The 24715-nt window shown below is 41.7% G+C and overlaps 1 protein-coding gene across 1 annotated transcript in view; it reads right to left on the reverse strand.

Annotated features, from left to right (window-relative positions):
- Window positions 1-24715, reverse strand: part of LOC124802766 — a 177057-nt gene that overhangs the window by 133889 nt on the left and 18453 nt on the right. Inside the window, exon 3 of the mRNA XM_047263758.1 lies at window positions 23794-23952. Coding sequence (XP_047119714.1) covers window positions 23794-23952 — 159 coding nt within the window. The remainder of the gene's footprint in view (window positions 1-23793; window positions 23953-24715) is intronic.

Below are 24715 nucleotides of genomic sequence, written 5' to 3' on the forward strand. Positions count from 1 at the left end.
TCTGTATCCTGGTAACAACATTGCTGGGTACAAAGAAGTGATATGACAAGAAATTAATGACATAGAAATAACTGCTATTGAACTTAATGGAATGACCATAGCAGCCATTTATAAGCCCACACAAAGTAAATGGCCAACACCAGCTTTACCAGCACTGCCCAACCCCTGCATGTATGTGGGGAATTTTAATAGCCGTCACACTCTCTGGGGGTATGGCAACATCGACGAAAACGGAGAAGCTCTGTCTGAGTGGATTGAAGCACATGACATGTAACATGTACATGATATATGATGCCAAGGACCCTAAGACATTCCAATTGGCCAGATGGCAAACAGATACCAATCCTGATCTCTGCATTGTGTCCACTGATCAGATAGGGTCCCATTATACCATACAAAAAGAGTCCTGAAACACTTTCCAAAGAGCCAACATCGTCCCACCATACTTAACATAGGCCTCCAAATCCCAGTAGTAAAATCTATCAATAAAACGCAATGGAACTTTAAGAAAGCTAATTGGGCAAAATATGCTCAAGAAGTTGATCAAAATTTGCACTGGATTACCCCAAAGCACGAAAACTATAAACAATTCACTGGAGTCATCATCGCTGCAGCCAAAAGGAATATACCACACGGAGTTAGACAACAGTATATTCCTTGCTGGGACAATAATATTAACAAACTTTATGATAAATACCAAGAAACAGGAAACCCTGAAATTGGTGGACAAATATTAGAGGGACTAAACACACACAGAAAACAAAAGTGGCAGGAACTCACGTCCCAGCTGAATTTTACACATTCCAGCAGAAAAGCCTGGTCATTATTGAGGAAACTTGGTAACTCCTCTCCAGCATGCCACCAGGAACCTAAAATAAAACCGTCAGAGATGTCAGAGATGGCATTGCACGTAAAGATGCATACTGAGAAAACCCCTCTTGATCCAACAACTGAAGCAGAAACTAAGAAACTACAAGAACTTGATAAAACTCTGAATGACGATACATTGCTTTCATCACCATTTAGCGAAGAGGAAATCAAGGGTGCAATAAAAACCTTAAAAATAAGCTAAGCTGTGGGGTTTTACGGTACATTCCCAGAATTTATAAGACACCTCGGACCTAATGGAAAAGCGTGGCTAAGAAACTTTTACACCAACATTTTAAACACTGGAATAGTCCCACCACAATTTAAAATAGCCCACATGCTAGCAATCCTTAAACCTGGAAAGCTACCAGAAGATCCAACTAGCTACCGCCCCATCGCCCTCTTTAGTATATGCTTTAAGTTGTTGGAACGCCTAATACTTAATAGAATTCAGGACATTGTGGATGGAATAGCCCCTCCATATCAGGCAGGTTTCAGAAACAAGCACAGCTGTTGCGAACAAATTTTAGCACTAACATCATATATAGAAAGCGGATTCCAGAACAGGATGAAGTCAAGTGCAGTCATCGGCATACGACACTCTGTGGCTCCAGGGTCTTATCTTAAGTTCAAGAGACACATACCTAGTTTAAAACTGGCAACCTTAATGAACAACATGCTGACGAACAGGTCTTTCAAAGTGAGCATTGGCCACAACACCAGCAGATCGTATAAAATAAAAAATGGCCTCCCTCAAGGATCAGTGTTGGCCCCAACCCTTTTTAATTTGTATATTAGCGACTTGCCAAATACAGTCAACAGGAAACTTTGCTACACCGATGATTTGGCACTAGTTGTAAAAATCTAAAACAATTGGGGAAGGAGCGAATGTACTCACAGAAGATCTGGAGTCCTTGAATTCCTATTATAAAAAATGGTGACTTTGCCCTAATCCAACCAAGACTGAGGTGTGTGTTTTCCACTTGAACAATAAAATGGCCCACCAGGAACTGAATGTGAACTTCTGTGAACAAAGAGTCAAACACAACTTCAACCCCAAATACCTTGACATAACACTAGACCGCTCCCTGACTTACAAAAAACATCTAGAAAATGTAAGCCAAAAGCTAAAGATTCACAACAACGTCCTGAGAAAATTGGCTGGCTCGACTTGGGGAGCTCAAGCATCCACCTTACGTACTGCCACAATAGCCCTGGTATATCCTGTTGCCGAATATTGCTCTGCTGTCTGGTATTCGAGCACTCATACTCAGAAAATTGACATCCAGTTGAAGGAGTGTATGAGGATAATAACGGGTAATATTAAATCCACCCCAGTCCCTTGGCTGCATACTCTAAGCAATATCCCACCTACACAATTGACAAGGCAAGAAGCAGCAGCAAGAGAGTGGTCAAAATTTCATGACTCAGATTACCCACAGAATCTACCAACCCATGATGTTTTGAACGAAATACCATCGACCCGCTTGAAGTAACGGAAGCCTATATGGGTTAATACACAAGAACATCAACCTGACATCAAGGAGCAATGGCGGCACTTTTGGAATGACTCTGGAATTAATAAACACGGTATTCAAGATCCTACTCTGGAATTACCGGGCTTTGACCTGAAGAGATGTACCTGGACTAAATTAAACCGTATCAGAACGGGCCGTGCAAGGTGCAATGCTTATGAGTACAAGTGGGGTCTATGTGACTCACCAGCCTGTGACTGTGGAGCACCAGAACAGAACGTCCGCCATATTATTGAGGAATGCCCCTTAAGAAGATACGCTGGACCTGTCTCTGAGGTTATATATGTGAAACCCTCTGCTTTGGATTGGCTGTGAAATCTAAATATCGAGCTTTAAATATATGAATGAGTTTCTAGTCAGGCTTGCCAAGCTTTTAACGTGTAGTTATTTTGTCTTGAGTGTTTGTACTTTATCCTTTTGTCCTATTGTTTTTTTTTTTTTACGCATGTACTATTTACACATTGTTTTGTTTTATACATTTCGTTTACATATTGTTGTACTTATATAAAATATTGTCGCTGTACTGCCATACACAAAATAAAATAAATCCCATTTGAATGAAAATATCTAAGATTAATCTTCTCTCATGAATTTCCATTTCCTTGTTCCTGTTTTTAAGGTTTGGTTAGTGGCTGTAATGGACACACTAGAATGTTAACTCTGTACAAATTAAGGGTACACACTGAAGTAATCGGTTTTCTGTTTATCATTTCCACTGCAACTGGTATTAAAAAATGTTTAGTGCATTCATGGTAGTTTCCTGTGTGTGGTGCTACATAAATAATTATTTTTACTAGAACCCATAACCAGTGACTCCAACATGATTGTGAGCACACAAGAATCACTCCAATTATTATTTCAATTTTACTGTGCAGTTAAAATATGTTTTTTCATGGAAAACTTACCATCATACAACAAGGGTATAGAAATATTATGTGTGACAGTGAAAATACCAGCTTTCTGGGGAAAAGACGGAAAGATATGTTTTTTGTAAGTGGATTCCCAATTTATTACCACAAATAGCAGCAAGAAAGTGATAAAGTTTCATCAAGGTTCAAAATTGCTTGATAGTGAAGTTGCTGAGCTGATTTCAGATTTCATGTCTATAACATAATCAACTTCCCCAAATACAAACTTAAAACCATGTCTTGCCACAGAATTTGAACAATCAGCCACACAAAGTCAAAAAATTGATAACCGAAGTAGAACTAGGAGGCAAAAAGCAATCTACTTTGCTCAGAGAGATGCATTATCTTGCTGAAACATGAGTAACCAGTGATTTTTAAGAACTATATTTCTTAAATAGCTACCAACCAATGCATGTTCTGTACTAGCATCTAGTCAAGACGTAAATCTTGAAGCAATGGCTAGAACAGCTGACAAAATTGTAGAAATTATGACATCCAGTCAGTTCATATATAGCATAGAAACTGTGTCATCTCCATCTCAAGATGACACACTTTCCCATCTGGAAAGACAGCTTTCAGAACTAATGACCCAGATTCAGAAACTACAAACTGGCACAAGATCGAGAAGCACACCACAATCACTGTGATGTGCACAAAAACAATCTGTGTGCTGCTATCATTATAAATCCACAAGGACAAGAAGAAATGCACATCAATCTCTCAACAGTCTGCTAATGCTCAGATGGAAAATCTACTATGCTATTCACTTGGTGTGGCAAAGAGTGCGGAGACAGAATTATCTAGCTGCCTCTTCATAATGGATCGGTAGCAGATCTTTTTCACAGTTAAATGTTCATGCGAAATTGAAGGTACTGCAGCATCTGATATGCCTAAGGATGCCTGTGTCTCACAATAAGGCATCTACTAATACTCTTTGATCATCTTAAGCACAGCATCAGTTTGTATTGGAATTACAACCTATTTTGATGAACATTCTCGAAATTTATGACTAACAGAACCTGACCATGATGAAATTCTGCAATCCAATTCCAGTTGTAAACAGTCTTTTGTGAAGGTGATTGGTTACCAAAAGTCGACTGAAGTGATTTGCTGTATTTTTGCTAAGTTAGGCCTTAACAAAAGTCATTCAATACAAACCTGCACATGAAATTTCCATTTTCACAACGCTCTCCTTCAAACACTAGATGTAAGCAAACTACTTGGCCAATTTCAGAGTTGCCACTGATTTTACAATAATCAAATGACTAATTTTAAAACAATACTGATATCAGATCTCAATACTACCATCTAGTGGCTGCTTTATGTTTTTACAAAGGTATACCTCATAGTACAAAAAAGGACAAAATATGGGACGCCAAGCAGTATCTGGGGCAAATGAATGAGGTTTAACTGTTTTTCACTACTATTAATTGTTGTGACTTGCCAATCTTTCAAAGTGCTGCTGCGCAGTTACGCGCGTCCTCTACATGCGGCACTGTCTGCCAGCCATGCAGCAGCAGCGCCACCTAAGCGGCCAGCCAGCCAGCGGCCGCTAGACTTGGACTCAGTTATGATTTGACTGTTAAAGTGTACACATCTTACTCTGTTTACTTGATTTTTGACTTTCATGTATTGCGTCTTGCTTGAAATATATTTGTTCAACTTGAAGTTATTACAATTGGTGACAAGGTAGTGATTTTTCTTTTCCATTGTTGACCCACATGTTTCCATGGCTACTTTAGAGCAACTATTGCAAGGTCTCATAGAACAGCAAACGCTTCTCACAAATGCGATTCGTGATTTCGTTGTTCTCTCTACCTACTTTTCCTCCTTACGACGAGACGGCTGAAGACTGGTCTGATTATAAAAAACGTCTTCGACAGCACTTCTTGGCATTTCATGTCACGGACGAACAAACATGTAAGTCTCTGTTCCTTTCATGGATTTCACCTCAAATGTATCGGTTGTTGTAACAATTGGCTCCTTTGAAAGATCCTGCATCTTTGTCCTTTGCTGAAATGTGCTCACTTCTGTCCATCTATTTTCAAAAGCAAACGCATGTGGTAGCCTCTCGTGTTGCCTTTTATCGTTGTCAAAAACAACCGAATCAATCCTATCACACTTGGGCTGCTGAACTTCACTGCCTCAGTAAAAAGTGTCAACTTGTTACTGAAGTTCACAAAGAATCCTACGCCGATTCCATGGTATGGGATGCTATTATCCAATCGGCGCCCGACAAAGAAGTTAGGCAACATTCCCTTCAGTTGGCAAATCCGACTCTACATGAATTCCTATCCATCGCTCAGTCTTTTGAAATTTCTCACACCGCTGGAGTGCAAATAGAGGCATGGGGCGACGTCGGGGAAATACAACCTCTGTGCGATGTTGACGAAGCGTGTGGTGTGTCCCCGCCAGCCGGCATGGTCGCAGTACGCTCCCAATCGCAGCCTCGGCCTAACCGTAAACAAACCTCTCAGAAACTGCAGCAAAACCCGCGGCAACTTCCTTCATGTCCGCGGTGTTTTACGAAACATTCATGAGAAGATTGTCCACAACAGTGGGCCGTGTGTCACAAATGCAAAAAAAAAAAGGGTCATGTGTCATCCATTTGCAAATCTGACCGCATACATGATGTTCATGAACATGATGCTGATTCTGATTCTGTGTTGTCTGTCAATTGCACTTCTTCCCTTTCAGGGAAGTTATTCCTCACTGTCCTAATACTTGGTCGAGATGTTCGCATGCAGGTGGACACTGGTTCTGCTGCCACTATCATCAATTCTCAGATGTATCTTCAGTTGGGTTCTCCAATCCTGTCACCTGTCACTAGGCAATTACGGACTTACAATAAACAGAAGATTTCTCTCTTGGGACAATTTGATGCTGAGGTATCTTACAAATCTGTCGTTCACACTCTTACCATATTTGTGGTAGACCATAGTAACACAGAGAATCTTTTTGGTTTCGATGCCTTTCGCGTTTTTGGGTTCTCCATAGATGACTCTGTCAATAGCGTCTCTGATGCTATTCCTTATGCTCAATTGGATTCCTTGTCGACGACATTTTCATCCCTTTTTTCTCCTGGGTTAGGCCGTGCAAATGACTTTGAAGCTCATATCACGCTCAAACCCACTGCTCGGCCTAAGTTTTTGCGGGCTCGGCCCATTCCTGTGGCCCTTCGTGATCAGGTCAAACGGGAGCTGGATCGTCTCACTGCTTCAGGGTTCTTGCTTCCTGTCACTTCCAGTGAGTGGTCCTCTCCTGTCATTGTCGTTGCTAAGCCAAATGGTGATATTTGTCTCTGTGGCGATTTCAAAGCCACTGTAAATGCTCAATGCCTTATCGACACTTACCCTATGCCTCGACCTGATGAATTGTTCACTAAACTTGCTGGAGGCCAGTATTTTTCTAAACTTGACCCGTCAGAAGCTTATCATCAACTTCCTCTTGACGCTGCTTCCCGGCAGTTTCTGGTCCTTAACACGCCTTTCGGCCTCTATCAATACCAATGATTGCCATTGGGCTTGCCAGCACCCCTGCTCTCTTTCAGCGATTATTGAAACAATTATTGCTCACTGTCCCTGGGTGAATAAATTACCAGGAGGACATTGTCGTCACTGGTTCCACCACTGACGAACATCTTCAAAATCTCCACACACTTTTTCATGTCTTACAGACTGCCGGTCTTAGGTGTAATCTTCAGAAATCAAAATTTTTTCAGGCATCTATCATGTACTTGGGGTTTCAACTCTGTCGGGATGGTATTCGTCCGCTTCAGCAACCTGTCGCTGCGATCGATGCCCTTCCTCGCCCTTAACATCTGTTAAGGAACTGCAGGCCTTCTTGGGGAAAATAGCATACTATCACAAGTTTTTACCATCTGCTGCTTCGGTGGCTTAGCTGTTGCATCGCCTGTTGCATAAAAACATGCCTTTTCACTGGTCCGCGTCATGCGATGCGGCTTTCCAGAAATTGAAGACTATGCTGAAACAGGCCCCATGCCTGGCTACTTATCGACATGGCCAACATCTTGTTCTTGCCACGGACACCTCTCAATACGGGGTCGGTGCAGCCCTTGCGCACCGTTTTTCTGACGGTTCTAAACAACCCATTGTTTATGCCTCCAAAACACTCACAGATGCCCAACAAAAGTATTCTCAAATTGAAAAAGAAGCTTTGGCCATTATTTATGCTCTTCATAAGTTTGGTGTTTTTCTCTATGGATCCAAATTTCATCTTGTTACAGATCACAAACCACTTGTTTCCTAGTTTCATCCATCAACGTCACTTCCCGACAGGGCTGCACACTGCCTCCAGCGCTGGGCTCTTTACTTGTCTCGTTTCAATTATGAGATTCATTTCCGGCCGACGAATCAACATGCGAATGCTGATGCACTGTCTCGCCTTCCCATGGGTCCTGATCTGGCATTCAATAGGTACAAACTTTTGTCTTTCCACCTGGATGTTGCCAAGCAGCGGGTTGTGGACGGGTTCCCCATCACCGGGGACCGGCTGGCGGCTGCTTTGGGTTCTGACCCTACCCTCTCCGGGTTTTACGCTGTATTCAGAAGGGTTGGGCCAGATCGTCCATCCGCTAAGGCTTCTGATCCATTGCAGAACTACTACGCTTTGCGTTACCGCCTCACGGCTATGGATGGTGTTATCCTCCTTTCCACCGAAAATGCTCGGGATCCTGGAATCTCTCATTACTCACAACGCAGTCCTCTCACCATCATATCGGTACCAGCACAAGTACTGACGCCACCAGGAGATGTGCCCATGAAGGAACCAGATGACCACCATCTGTTGGAGCAACTCTACTCGCCTCCTTCTCCTATGGACGCCCATGTATCCTGTTATAACAACTGGACTTGCCGCAATGGGCAGATTGGTGGATGGGGCCCCAGCAGATCCGACCCCCACATCTCCTGTCATCTCGACCCGTTATCATCGGGCACACTTCCGTCCGTACAGGAAGCCTCCTCCTCGAGACTTTACGGACAGTCAAACAACACCTATGGACATTAGCAATCTACAGGCCACCTCCATCAAAACCTGTGCAAAAAATTCAAAGTGGGGAAAAGTGTTGTGACTCACCAATCTTTCAAAGTGCTGCCGCGCAGTTGTGCACATCCTCTACATGTGGTGCTGTCTGCCAGCCATGCAGCAGCAGTGCCACCTAAGCGGCCAGCCAGCCAGTGGCCGCTAGACTTGGACTCGGTTATGATTTAACTGTTAAAAAGTACACATGTCTTACTCTGTGTACTTGATCTGTGACTTTCATGTATTGCACCTTCCTTGAAATATATTTGTTCAACTTGAAGTTATTATGTTAATCAAATGTGTTTTCTCAAAAACTTCAGTAATCACTGCTCCAAAAATTTTGTTCTCCAGATGTTTTTGCAGCTACTGTTGTGAACCACAGTCATTTCAGGTCGATCCTGCCAAATTGCATTTATGTCAGAATGGAAACTGTGTACCTGGCAACTGATTGTATACAGCTCGACTTTTCAACACATACTCTTCTAGCTGATTATGAAAGCATCTGTACACTTCAAAGCCAAGCAACATTTTGTGTATATGTCAAAACAGAGCAACATTTGGTCTGAAATGGATGGACACAGTTAAACATACTAATGCTATCAGTGTTTCACTTAGCTTCCATTAACAATATGGTTGTATGGTTGCTGGCAAGGCCTTTTACAGAAATTAGGTCCAATGCAATGTAAGGCTACAACATTTGCAATACAGGTCTTTGCAGATCTGACCAAAAGATAGCATACTACCTATTTAAAAGAAAACAACTGAAGAAATGAAAAAAACTGGTTTCTTTTCCAGCTTTTAGTCTTAGTGCCAGTAATACTTCTATTCTGTGTTGAGAAACCAGGAAGCAAACAGAAATAAATGTCTTTAATTTTACATAAAAGTCAATGAATTTGCATTTTGCATTCCAGAGAAGTAACATGTTAAAATATTACTCCAGCAAATCTGAAGTGCTATTGAAAACCCAGTCTCCAAAGAGTTAATAATCGTGACATATGGTTGACTGAATATATGACACAAATAATTAGAGCCATCAGAGCTGCTCCCTTGGATATATATACTATTATCGGGTAGTATCGTGCACTACTGATACCATGTCACACCAGTCCATGTCTAGAAGTTGGCAGTAACACATGTGACTGCACCACCAATCTGGGGCCAGATACGAGACACACCGTCTATAGCCCGCATGGCCAGCGCCATCACAGGGCCGGCAAAAGAAAGCCGCACCAGAGTTACGTTGCCTAGGTGAAGCTTTGTCACTTCGCCTCTGTTGTTATTGTTGATATCAAACCAGCCTATCTCATGTACTCACTTTGGATTTTGCTCTGGACTTGTTGTTATTCAAGTTCAGCAAAAGAGGTTATCAAACACTGTGTGTGCATCTCACTATTTTGCTCTGTGTCTCAGAACCCACAAACTCCTAGGCATACACCACCGAGATAGCCAAACATCTGCCAATGAGGGAAAACTGTGTTGGTTGCTACTTGATTCTATTTCTCGCCATATGAACAACTGGCAATGATATTAATTGTGTGTCTTTCTTGAAGAACTGTGGTCCTTCACCATGCTTCCTGGTACTTTGCTTCAGTGTTTCTGAGTGTGTTACAGAGCATTGGCCCTGCAACTAAATGTGTTTTCTTGTGCTTTTCAGAGGCTGATATCCCTAGCGATATTTCTTAGTTGGACAAATAAAAAAAAAAAAAAAAAAAAAAACCCGCTCACCAATTGGTGAAAAGAGGACATACATATAAAAAGGTATTATAGTTTGCAAGGTTTTGAAGCCAATGGCTCTTTCTTCTGGCAGAAGTGTTGAAGGGGAAGGAAAAGGGGTGAAGTGAGTTTTAGGGAAAGGTGTAGAGTTCAAAAAAGTCGCCCAGAACCTTGGCTCGGGGGATGCTTACTGGACAGGTTGAGAAACAAAGATTTATTGTTGGGGACTGCACTGGTCGAAATTTGAAAACCTGAGAGCTTAAAGGTGGAAGATGTGATAATATGCAAGACAAAGATTACTGCTAAAATATCGTGCACAAGGTAACAAGAGTGGATAGCTAACTGTATTGAAAGTGACAGATGTGGGAAGGGGAAGGTGAAAAATAGACACATCAGAAAATGAAAGACGTAGAAAACTAAAAGGGAGTGAAGACAGGAGTAGTTACTGTGAAGAAATGCTGAGACCGAAGAAATTAACACAAATTAAGGCCAGCTGAGAGGCGAGGACCAATAACATGTTGTAGTGCCAGTTCCCACCTGTGGAGTTCTGAGAAACTGGTGTCTGGGGTAAGAATCCACATGGCACATGTGCTGAAATAAGCATCGAGGTCACGACTGTCTTAGGGCATGCTCTGCAACAGGATAATGTGTGTTGCCAATATACACCCTCTGCCTATGCCCATTCATCCTAACTGATAATTTTATAGCAGCCATGCCAATATAAAAGGTCAAACAGTGTTTACATAACAGCTGGTATACAACAAGTGTCATTTCACCAGTGGCTCCCTCTTCGATGGTATATGTTTTGCCAGTTACAGGGCTGGTATAGGTGGTGGCAGGAGAGTGCATAGGGCAAGTATTGCAGTGGGTATGGTCACAGTGGTAGGAGCCATAGAGTAGGGAAATGGGTGTCAGACAAGGAGACTGCAGAGATTGGGAGGACAATAACAAGCTATTCTAGGTATGGTGGGCAAAGCTCATACAGAATGGACCTCATTTCAAGGCATAATTTTAGGAAGTCAGAGTCCTTTTGAAGTTAGCTGATTAATAACATTCAAGACCAGGACAATACTGAGTGACAAGTGGTGAACTCCAAAGTTGTTTTTTGGAGGAATTCAGGAGTACCAGGGATCTTCCACTGTGGTACTTCATCAACGGGAGTATGTGAGTCAAGGTCTACACCAGCTGTCTGACACCTTTACATACAGCATCTGCCATCAAGATCCCATCCCTTTTATTCAAACTGACCTGCACTCCCTCCTTAAGACCTCAGACCCTCACAAGGGCCAACACCTCAAGCCATACAACTTCTTACCCCATATCCAAACCACACACTCCCACCTTTTACCTTCTTCCTAAGATCCACAAACCTAATCACTCTGGCCGTCCCATAGCAGCTGGCTTCATAGCACTCACCAAATGTATGTCTGCCTTAGTTATCAACACCTGCAACCCATATTACAAAGACTTCTCTCCTATATTAAATACAACAACCACTTCCCAGATCATCTGAAATCTGTGCCCATCCCACTCCCACCACAAACATTGCTTGTCACTACTGACGCCACTTCCCCCCACTCCAACATCCCCCATGTACAGGGCTGTCTGTGGCTGAACATTTCCTCAGTCTGCATCCACCTGATTCCAAACCTATGACATCCTTCCTTATCTGTAACATGAAGGCGGAAGGGGCACAAAGGAAAGGAAAGGGAAGGAATTAGTGATGTCATCTGCATCTGGACATCAAGCGGAATCAGTAGTGACAAGCAAAAATGTGTGCCACACTGAGATTCAAACCTTCGATCTCCTGCTAGAAGGTCCGGCACACATTTTCACTCATCGTTGCTGATTCTGCGTAATGTCCCAATGCAGCTGATGTCATGAATCCTTCCTTTCCTTTCCTTTCTCCCCCCTCCAACTCCATTTTACATATAATGTATCACAGCTGCGGATCCTGCATTGTGTCTGTCCTTTCAGACATGTCAGAAACAACAAACACCATGATTTCATATAAAAGACACCCTTCATGCTCACCTTAATCAACTTTATACTTACCAACAACTATTTCACCTTTGAGGAGCAGACATACATACAGATCAGGGGTGCAGCCATGGGAACCAGGATGGCTCCTTCCTATGCCAACCTTTTCATGCGTCGCTTGGAGGGGGCTTTCCTGGGATCTTCAAGCCTTCTGCCCTTGGTCTGATTTAGATACAGTGATGACATTTTCGCAATATGGACTCATGGTAAGGCTGACCTGTTAAAATTCCTAGAGTCTGTATACACACCCTTCCAATTAAATTTCACAAGGTCCTATTCCAAATCCCAAGCCACTTTCATTGCTGTTGATCTCATATTCTCGCCAAAGGTCAGCTACACCCTTCTGTTCGCATAGAACCTACTAACCAACTACAGTACATACATTTTGACAGTTGTCATCTTTTCCATGTCAAATGTTCCCTTCCATACAGCCTTGGCATCCAAGGCAAATGAATTTCATCAGAAGCAGACTCTTTATTTCTTCAGAAACAAACTCTTCACAGCAATACACCATCATTCTCAACTCAGTCTTCACTGGATGTAATTACCCCACCAGCCAAGTTCAAAAACAGATTTCCCAGGCCATCATATCCAACCCTGGTACTGCTGATCCCTTCAAAACACTACTTTGGAAAACATTCAGATTATCCTGGTCTTGAATGTATTACTCAGCTACTTCAACAAAGTTATGACTTCCTAAAATCATGCCCTGAAATGAGGTCCAGTCCGTCTGACATTTCAACCACCACAATTAGAATAGCTTTTTGTCACTCTCCCAGTCTCCGCAACATCCTTGTCAGACACTGTGCCTACACCCATTCCCCTATTCTGTGGCACCTACCCCTCTGACAATCCCCACTATAAGACTTTCACTATGGACCCTCCTACCACCACCAATAACAGCCTTTTAAGTGGTAAAACGTAACTATCAAAGGAGAGCCATCTGTGAAGCACCACATCATATACCTGTTATGTAAACACTGTCAGCCTTTGACATCAGCATGAATACCACCAAGTTATTGGTTAGGATGAATGGGCATGGTCAGAGGGTGTATACTGGCAATACATAATATTCTGTTGCAGAGCATCTCTACAACATGACAGTTGTGGCCTTTGTGCCTGTTTCGCCACATATACCATTTGGATTCTTCCCTCAGACACCAGCTTCTCAGAACTCCCCAGATGGGAGCTGGTGTCCTTGGTTCTCACCATACACCTGGTATTAATTTATGTTAATTGCTTAGTCTCACAATTCCTTCACTGTACCTATTCCTTTCTCCACTCACTTTTAGTTTTCTACATCTTTCATTTTCTGACCTGTCCCTTTTTCACCATCTCCCTCCCACCTCTATCGCGTATAATGCACTTAGCTTTCCACTCTTATTAACTCGTGCACAATGTTTTAACAGTTATCCCTGTCTTGCATATTACCCTATCTTCTACCTATAAGCTCTCAGGTTTTGAAATCTCATCCAGTGCAGTTCCCATCCACCCATTAAGTCTCCCCTGAGCCACGGTTCTGGGTGACTTTTTCAAACTCTATCCCTTTTCTTCAACATCATCAGTCATTTTCCTTCACCCTTCTTCCTTTCCCCTCAACCCTTCTTCCAGAAGAAGCTAGCAACCTATAATACCTTTTTATATGTGTGTTCTCCTGCTGCCACTTGGTAAGTAGATTTTTTATCTATCCAATTATGTATATTTTCAAAAATTGATTATTTTCATTGATACAATGATTTTTCTAGTCATTTTATGTGTGTTTCATTTGGGCAGTCCTCCACAATAACTGTCAGTAACTTAGACAGTTCAGCTTCAGGTGCAGCAGATGGGTTCAGCTTCAGGTGCAGCAGATGCAGCATCTCATGGAGATGATGGCGACACTGCTTGCTAAGCAAGCAAACACAGCAAACATTGCCCTTAACACCTGCAGTACTGCCACAACAAGCAGCACCTGTTTTTGTACTGCCATTCTTTGCATTTGATTCTACACAAGAGGAATGGTTCGAGTACCGTGCACAGCTCAACTCATACTTCATAGTGCATCACGATGAAGGTACAGACAGGCATCCTTATTCTCTTGCAACAGTGGGAGTATCCGTTCACCAGTTGGTCTGCAAACTTTTTCGTATTGATCGCCCTGAAAGTGTTTTTTTATGAAGAACTAATAGGTGCACTAAACAATGATTATGATGAACAGATTAATGTGGCAGCTGCAAATTACAACTTCTTTCGTTTTCATAGGCTACTCAATCACACACACAAGCAGTGGGTAGTTGACTTACAAGGAGTTACATGCCAATGCAGCTTCAAGAGTGAGTGTGGACATTACTATAGTGATGCCGCGATTAGGGATGTCATTACTCAAAATGTATTACATCCTCACATATGTGAACAGATTCTTAAGTATCCTGATCCTAGCTTGCAATAGGTTTTGGAATAGTGGAGCATCGGAAATTTTGTGATAGTGTAGCATTAGACTTTGATCCTGCTCCTATTCGTGCAGTTCAGAGTATTGGTAAACACGTTGTGCCCGTAATTCACACAACGTAGCACACAAAATCTTAGACAGGGTACCAAGGAAAATACAACCACTGTACTAGACAGCAGGCTATCAGTATTAAACCCTGCCATTGATGTTTAATGACCCACAAGTGACATGTGTGCCCCTGTCTTGATGCTAAGTATTAGCATCATGGCAAGCATGGTCATCTTCAGTCTGTGAGTTTAAAAAAAAAAACACAGGTCCAAGAAGCACTGTAAACATTCTACATGGTCTCATTCAATGAATGTAAATGAATTTTTTTCTAAGCACATTGCCAATGAATTGTTTGTTACTATGCAGATTGTCATACACAAAATATGCACGCAGTTAAGACTCTGGTGCACCAGTGACTTTGTTGAAAAGAAGTACTTCCATCTGTTACACAAGCGCAATCAACACAAATGACAAACAACTTTTTCTGATTGCGGTGGACATTACACTCCCTGTTCTACATATTTGCAGACTATGTGTCATATTTTGTAATGTTACTAAAACAGTTTCATTCACCAATATATTTTAGGCGTGGACTCTTCTGATCTGTTTGGTTACACATTCAAGACAATGTTTTTTCAGTGAACTCCTTTTTGATGGCAGATGAACTTTGTGATGAATTTAGTGACATTTTTCAAGATAGCCTAGGCCAAGCTAATTATTTCAGGGCTCACGTTGCCATGAAAGATAATGTGTAACCCCATTTTTTCTGAGCATGGCCTGTCACTCATGCTATCGGAGATCAAGTGGCACAAGAACTCTTATCTTGGCAGGACAATGGTGTGATTCCCCGTCACAGCCACTTAGTGGCCATCAACTTTGAATAATTAGAAAGAAACCTTTAGGCAAATAATGCTTGTGCACATATTTCAGGATAATTGTTAATCCATGACAGTGATTAACTATTTTCCTTGGCCATGGCCCGAAGAACTCGTGGACAAGCTGGGTGCAGGTCACTTCGTCTCCAAGGCGGAATTTCACTGTGCTTATTTGTGTCGTCCCTCAATGAACAGTCCCAACAAGTTTTTGTGGTCAAGTTCCACATGTGGTTATTTAAGTTTTTAGTTTGGTCTTTGGCAGCGTGTCAGAGCTGACTACTACGGTTCCTTCTTTTTTGAACTATCTGGATGACATTGTAGTTTTGGGTTGTAGTCCTGATGGACAGCTTGCCAACCTCAGGAAATTGTTTCAAGTGCTCTCTGATGCTGGGTTCTACATCTACATCTACCTAGATACTCCGCATGCCACAATATGGTGTGTGGCGGACAGTACCCTGTACCACTACTTGCCATTTCCTTTCCTGTTCCACTCGTAAATGTAGCGAGGGAAATACAACTGTTTATATGTCTCCATATGAGCCCTAGTTGCTCATATCTTATCTTTGTGGTCCTTACATGCAATATATGTTGGCAACAGTATAATTATGTGGCAGACAGCTTCAAATGCTGATTATCCAAATTTTCTCAATAGTGCTTCTTCCTCCACACTAAGATTAAATGACTTTCTCATTTACGATACCATGAATCCCAGCTCCTGTAACTCTGGACGATTATTATTATTTTAAGTTTGTATGTAAAATTTAGATGGAGGCGACGATCTTCATGATGGTGCTGCTCAACAATAGAGGTATGTGAATGTGTTCACCTCTTTCTCTTCGTGGCCACCAATGTCAATTTGAATATTTAGGTCATATTTGCCGCAACATTCAGAACCTGCAATCTTTCTTTTCATTTAATTATGAAGTCTGATTATTTTCTTTCTTAGAAGAATAAATGCATTTTAACCATAATTCTTTTTACCCAGGCCATAGGTAATGATAGTATTTAGAACGTATGTGCCTCTATCCTGATCGTACGTTCGCATACAATTGAGTGTGTATCAACGTAACTATACGTATGACCCATTTCCTTTACAGCATTAATTCTTATTTTGAACCACTCACTCGTGAATGTACATGTCCTCTTATTTTGTGGAGTCAGTCAGGTGTATCCCCTAATGACATTACTTTTAATATTCAGTGGCTTAGTTTCCACAACTGAGCTTTGCGAAATATTTACTATGCAACAGCCATACTAACTCTCATTTCAAAATTTTACGACACTGGCTGACTAAGCTTTTAACAATTAAACAGGGCGGTTTCAAATGTCAGTGAACTCCAAGTTGTGTTGGCTAACTACTCCAAGTTGTGTTGGCTAAACTAATTTATCACATTCTGTTCTTTCTAAACGCTGCACAGATTGCAACTCCACTGCATTGCTCTTGATGAAAGAATGTTCTGTATGAGTGGACTAGGGAGTGTCAAGTCACATTACAGAAACAGAAAGATTCTTTATTGATCAATCAATGTCTGGTACATTTTGATTCCACTAAGCTGGCTGTACTTGCAGTTGAAGCATCCTCATACGGAATTGGTGCTGTACTCTTGGACAAAGATGGATCACTGGACAGCCAATAACAATTGGCTTCACATCTAAATGCCTCACCACAGCACACTGCAACCACTTGCAGGTAGAGAAGGAAGGACTTCCCATCATATATGGAAATGACCAACTTCCACCAATACTTGTATGGCAAAAAATTCTACATAGTGATGGACCACAAGCTTCTCACCTCATTGTTTGGCCCACCAAAGCTAGTCCTTCTGCGCACAGCGCAAAAGTTGCACGGCTGGTCTCTGTTCTTCTCCAGTTACCGGTATGAAATTGTGTACAAGCCAACGGCTAAGCATTTGAACGCAGACACTCTTTCTAGCTTACCAGTCAGCATTGATTTGGCATTTGATACCTCAGAAGACTATTGCTTTCACACTGACACCCAGGACAATGAAATAATTGATAGCTTTCCCATTGGCCAATGACAGATTGCTCAAGCAACGGCTGCGGACCCCAATCTCAAGATTCTGTTGCAGTACCTCCACACTGGTTAACCATATCAATTAAGCACATTAGTGAGCCAGAAAAATGCCATTATTTTGTGCTTTCACAGAGCTTGTCAGTGCAGCAGGGTTTCAACCTATTACATACAGACAATACTCAGTGCTGTGTGTTTGGGCCACATTGTATCAGAGTGAAACTCTTTGCCTTCTACATCAAGGTCATTGGGCATTATACGCACTAAGCAGCTTGCCTGATGGCATTGCACATGGGTTGGCATGGACACTCAAATAGAACAATGGACTCCACTATGTCCAGCACATGCAGAGCACCACATTCCTATGCCACAAATATTTTTTACTGGGCCAAGCCCAGCACCCCTTCACAATGTTTACATATTGACTTTGTGAGTCCAACTGGAATTCACAATGGGTTATTGTGGTCGATGCCTTCAGCAAGTTTTCCATCATGGTGCCCATGGCCTCCACCACAACGGTTAGCACTATGAAGATGCTGACATACTGTATTTACTTGAATCTAAGCCGCACTTTTTTTCCAGTTTTTGTAATCCAAAAAACCACCTGCGGCTTAGAATCGAGTGCAAAGTTTGTGGAAGTTCTGAAAAATGTTGGTAGGTGCCATCACAACTAACTTCTGCCGTCGAATATATGTAGCACTACACAGGCATGCTTTGTAGGCACAAAGATAAACACTGGCAGCAAAACCTCTGCGTCAGGGGGGGGAAAAAAAAAAAAAAATAATAATAATAATAATAATAATATGGGGGTACAAGATGAGCTTTTTTCTCCGTCCCGAGTTTCAACCACAGCATTTCCATACATTACCCAACGAACTAAATAGAAATTCCGTATTGTTCAGCTTTGAATGTAGCAGCCTTTCACATATTCGTAGCAAACAAAAATAAATTTCTTTACACAAAAATAACAACAATGAACAAGACTTTAGGATTGTTGCACGAGCTGATACGCTGGGGCTCATTAAGAATTCACATAGCGGCACCTACTGCTCTGTGGAATTTTGTGAAGTGCTTGTTGGTGTTAGTGAACCACAATCAAGCGCTTTCATTATAGTGCCAAATTCAAGAGGAGAGTTATTTCTTTTGCGGAACAAAGTTCTAATTGTGCTGCAAGTCTGCAATACAGGATTGATGAGAGCAACATCAAGCGATAGTGACTGCAGAGAGACAAATTTTTTGAATGTTCAAGTAGCAGGAAAGCATTTAGTGGGTCAAAGTGTGGCCGACATCATGCACTAGAAGTGATTTTAAATGAATTTGTAAAGGAACAGCATCAAAAATCCCTGCCTGTGAACGCCAAAATTTTAAAAATTAAGGCACATGAAATTGCTAGAGAGCAAAAAATCGAAAATTTTAAGGCTAGTCACAGCTGGATTGATCTGTTTATGAAGCGCTGGGGTTTTTCACTTCGGAAGCGAACTTCAGTTGCACAGAAGCTGCCGAAAAATTATGAAGAAAAACTTGTGGAATTTCAGTGCTTCATAATTAGGTGACGCACAGAAAAGCAATACCTTCTTAGTCAGATAGGAAATGCTGACCAAACTCCCGTATGTTTTGACATGCCTTAGAATTATATGGTTGACACCAAAGGAAAGAAAGACATAAGTGTTCTTACATCAGGGGGTGAAAAACAGCGGACGTCTGGCATGCTTGCTTGCACAGCAGATGGACATAAATTACCCCCATTCATAGTTTTCAAGTGAGAGACTTTACAAAAATCAGAAGTGTTTCCAAAAACTATAATTGTACGAGCAAACGAAACTGGGTGGTTTTCAGAGGACATGTTGCTGGAATGGATAGGTGTGTGTGGAATCGTTGCCCTGGCACAATGCTTGGTTTACACAGTCTGTTGGTATTAGATGCGTACGCAGGCCATACAACACCTGCAGTAAAATGAAAATTAGTGGAAAGCAAAACAGACTTGGCAGTAATTCCAGGCAGGATGATGTCAATTCTGCAATCACGTGACGTCTGTTTGAATAAGCCATTTAAGGACAAGCTTAAACGCATGTACACAGACTGGCTTTCAAAAAGTGACAGACAACTGACACCAACAGGACGTGTAAAACACGCAAGTTTGGTGCAAGTGTGCCAATGGATTTATGATGCATGGAAGTGTGTTCCACATCAGACTGTGCAACAAGCATTTAAACAATGTTCAATATCCAATGCACTCTATGGTATGGAGGACGATACTGTGTATGAAGAAATGAGCAACAAAGAACTGAGTGATAGTGATTCAGAATCATGACTGATATTTTAAACATTTTGAATAAGATGTATTACAAACCTAATAAAATTTTGTTTCAAATTTCAGCATTTAATTTCTAAGTTATTTTCATTCTTATTTTATAAGTATTGCAACTCTGCATTGCACAGGATAGAAAAGCATGGTGAGCTGCATCAAACCAGTCTACAGACTGAAGGCAACAACACCACATTCTACATTTGAAGTCATCACTAAAAATCTACTATGAGAATCCGACTGGCAAGACTGTTTGGAATGTATGTCAATATGGCCAAATCTACAGTCTGAATTTTTTCCTACCTGTGGCGAGAGATAGTTGCTAATAGGAACTTTTATGAATTGTGAATCACATGCAGTATTCTCTTCACCATAAGAATAATACGAATGTAAACATTATGCCATGTATTCTTTCGTGTTTGCTGCAATCTCATTTAAATCCTGACTGCTTAATAAACTACGAAACCAGAGTGAGAGAACAACAAACATGGAAGAATATACATATCATGTCATGTTTATATTCATATTATTCTTATACTGAATAATGATACAGTCAGAAGTGAAGCACGGCAACTGACTAGATTTTTAAATCTAAGATGACTCTAATTTCTGTGCAGAATGTAATGTACTAAAGAGATGCCTGCAAAGATTTTCAAATGGAGAAAATTTTTCGCTAAACTCTTGTTCATAGCATCTTCTATCATATGCAGTCTTTATTTGGTTCTTGCTGATCATTATCAAAGAAAGCAGCAGTGTAAGTAACAAGAAATAGCAGTCTCTTGCAAGCGGCAGTAGTGCGCACAAAAGCAAGCCATGCCACGAGCGGCAACAGGTCGTAAACACTCATTATCAGAAAGCAACAAACAATGCATGGCACAGTACAATAATGCATTTTCAGCTTAGAGTGACGTAAACACCTATAACAAAGAGAACGGCACTTATCAGATCAAAGCAAAATAAGCAATTGATTCAAACCAGACGAAGCACGTGAAAAAGGAAGGCTACCCATATAAATATGGACGGAATACCGGACGCATAGCAATGGCTACCTGGTAAAGCTTAACTGATAAGCTTACGATTCGAACCAAACTAATGTAGCTGTATCTTCATCCATTCGACCTAAATTGTGTCTCATGTTACAATGGACCAGCTTTGTTTTGATTTGGAGGTGTGGTCTAAAACTTTTCTCTCTCCTTGAATTTTGAGTCTCAAATTTTAGGTGCGGCTTAGATTTGGGCAATTTTTTTTTCCTTGATTTCGAGTCTCATTTTTCAGGTGCGGCTTAGATTCAAGTAAATACGATAAGTCTTTAGCATCAAATGCCTATCACAAATGCTGGTTTCTGACAATGGACCTCAAATCACACTGGCAAAATTTCAGCAGTTTTGTGACGCCAACTGCATCAAATATGTGACAACTACACTGTTCGACCTTCAGTCTAATGGTAAAGCAGAACACTTCATCCAAACTTTCAAGCAAACAAATTAACAAGTTATGTGCTTCCCCTTATGCAGGAGCAAGCTTTTGTGCTCTTCCTCTCGTCCTATCATTCCATCCATACAACAGAACACCACCAGCAGAGCTCTTGCATGGAAGTCAACACAGGACACTGTTTCAGCTTCTGCGCCCCCAAAGCAGTCGATCCATCATCCACAGTGCTCTAAGTTTAAAGTAAATGATTTGGTCTTTTCCAGCACTGGCAGCAACACACGCTGGGAATGAGGCATTATCACCAAAGTCTTGGGCTGCTCTTTGTATGCCAACAGAAACAGCTCCACCTGTGCGAGCTGTGTTATCGTGCTACGAGTAGTGTGTTTGCAAATTCAGTGCCCAGGAGAATCATACAGCCTCAGCTGCCTTTGCCACCCTTAGGTCCTGTGCCACCTCTGGCAGATGGAGATCCAATGGACTTTGATGCACCATCACTGTAACCACAGCAACAGCAGCCCCAGCCATCACCCTACCACCTTCCTGTGGGCCGTTGTGGACCTTCTAGTCACTGTTGCACCTCTACCGACAGAAGAAGATGCTCCACCCCTGGGCATGGATGCGCACCCTGCAGCTGTCCCCCCCCCCCCCCCCCCCCAGCTATTTGCATAACGAAAGTCAGGGTCTGGGCAAAAGGAGCTTGTCACTGGCTGAAGTTCCACCTCTTGCCCTCTCCATGGCACCCATCCCCAGATCTTCCCCCTGTTGCCCCTTCTGGAAGCACTAGTATATGACGGCAAAGTTTTTTTTTCTTTAGGAGGAGGGAGGGGGACAGTATGTGGTATGGCACTATCAATGCAATGCCATGCCATGCCAGCCCATGTCTACAAGTTAGCAGTAACCCATGTGACTGCATCACCAACCTGTTGCCAGCTCCAGAGACACATCCTCCTTAGCCTGTGCGGCAAGCACCGCCACAGAGCCATCAAAAGGATGCTGCTCAGGAGTCTAGCCTGTTAGTTTAGTTGTGCTTTCCTAGTCAAAGCATTGTCAGTTAGCCTCTGTCATTACTGTGGATACTGAGCTGGCCTATCTCAAGGACTCGCTTTGGATTTTGCCCTGGACTTGCTGGTTGGTTTTTTGGGGAAGGAGACCAGACAGCGAGGTCATCGGTCTCATCGGATTAGGGAAGGACAGGGAAGGAAGTCGGCCGTGCCCTTTGAAAGGAACCATCTCGGCATATGCCTGGAGCGATTTAGGGAAATCACGGAAAACCTAAATCAGGATGGCCGGACGCGGGATTGAACCGTCGTCCTCCCGAATGCGAGTCCAGTGTCTAACCACTGCGCCACCTCGCTCGGTTGGACTTGCTGCTATTCAAATAAAATAAAAGAAATTATTGAAAACTACATGTGCATCTCATTTGCTGCTCTCTGTCTTAGATCCCACTATATCCTTGGCATCCACCACTGGGACAACCAAACATATGGAACCAACACTCTCTTGCAAAGGAAGGTTTAACTTACAAGAATTTTCTACTAAAATGATACAACTATTCCACTGAGATGTAAAAAGGCATTGGCTACAATGTAGAAAACTACTCTCGAAGGCAACCAGGTCCTTAATATCTTGTACATACGCAAAGACTATTGTGATAGCAGGCTACAGTAAGAAACTGGTGGCTCACCAATAATCATAACATGAACGTACATCAGTTTAAATTCTCTATGCTAATGTGATCAGTTCAAATGAAACTGCAACCTAGTTTTTGGAGAAGCAGCAAGACTTCAGTGAAGATCCTCAGCATGAATACTGCAAAATCCAGACTACGGACAACAGATCTACAGTTTTATAGATGGGCGTGTTATAAGACTGTGATTTGCAACCAAAGATCAATGTAGCAATTTTAAATTGTTTGGTGATAGTTTGTTTGAGTTTCTCTGTCAGTGGAGTCTGTAAACTGAAAACTTTGACTGTGAGGTCCAAACATCTTCAAACTTCTTAGAGTGTACATTTTCTAAATTGACTGTAGTAACCACAATTCACAATGGATATCGACTCAGTTTTGATATATGCAACAAATAACAAATTGTTATAATTGCTGGCATTAGTCCAAAACTTTCCTACCCACTCCCATGCAAACACATGCACATACTACTGACACACTTTTACTTGATCCCCCTCTGATCGATGAATGTCTGCTGACTTCAGACCGCTCTGGAATGTTCATGGCCATTGCCAACTTTAGATACACAACAGTATTGTGCATCACTGCAATAAATAGCCATTGTGTGAATAGTATTGATTTACATGTGGTGTTGTGCCTAGTGATTGCCAGTATCATTTACAAAGATGAGTGAAGAGGCTTTACTGGTACCTGTTCCTTCCAGCAGCTCTCCAGCTACTTTCATGTCACTTCTGCAACACCTTTACCTATTACACATTCGTTTCCTTCATAACCTGTAAGCACTGCTATGGAAGGAGCAGGCACCACAAGCTAGTCATCATAAGCTTCTGCTCCCAGCATTGCCTCCCTAAAGGGCCAAATAAAAATGTGCAATCAATACTCACCCTTGTTTCAGGTGGCCCTGTTCTCTCTCTATACTGTGTTGGCATGCCACGGTTACCACGACCTCCTCTTTGAAATGGAGCACCACGAGAACTGGCTCTCGGATCACGCTGTCGATCTGCCAAGAAGTTGTACACAGGATCTGGAGGTGGTCCATCATCCTAAAATATCATTAGGGATTAGCAAATAGCTGTAATTTTTGTCCATTACAAACACAGGAATTAAGTAAGACACCTAAAATAAACAGTATGTTCTTCAAATTATTTTGTCTATTGAAGATTTATTATCAACAACTGGTACAATTCTAGTGCACACCAGGATCATTCCTACAGTTCCATTCTGTGGTCTCGAGTCCAAGTACATTTCACTATCAAGAACATAACACTAGACAACTAAATTAATTTGGCTGCAAGTCCTAAAAATATCCTTTTCCTCATGTGTAGCAAGTCTCAGAAGAAGACATCCAAAGCATGACCACTACACTGATATCTTTACATGTGATCACAGCATGAATGACATACGAAAATAGATGAAAACGTGTCAAACTGTGAATAAAGACAAGCCACATGCTATGGAGCTCTCAAATGTCTCATGACAATTAATTTTAGACTTGGAGAAGAAAAATGAGCAAACAGTGGAAGCTGAGAGAAAAGGTGGCTAACACATGGAATCAAAGGTATTTTGTGCCAGGAAGTGAGAGCTTTATTTATTGCAAAGAGCAGAATTAAACATGTGTTAACACACATTGTTTCAAGCAAATATTCAGCTCTTTGCTGTGTAATATTTCATTAATACCTTTGTGAATTGACTAGTTATAACAGTCTGTTACACAATATTGTTCCTTCAACAACTTGTACTTCTGTAATCTTTAAATATGTTAACCTTCAAAAATCAGTTATTTTACAGACAAGTGGCATTGTCAGG

This window comes from Schistocerca piceifrons, chromosome 6 (genome assembly GCF_021461385.2).
Source record: "Schistocerca piceifrons isolate TAMUIC-IGC-003096 chromosome 6, iqSchPice1.1, whole genome shotgun sequence".
NCBI lineage: Eukaryota > Metazoa > Arthropoda > Insecta > Orthoptera > Acrididae > Schistocerca > Schistocerca piceifrons.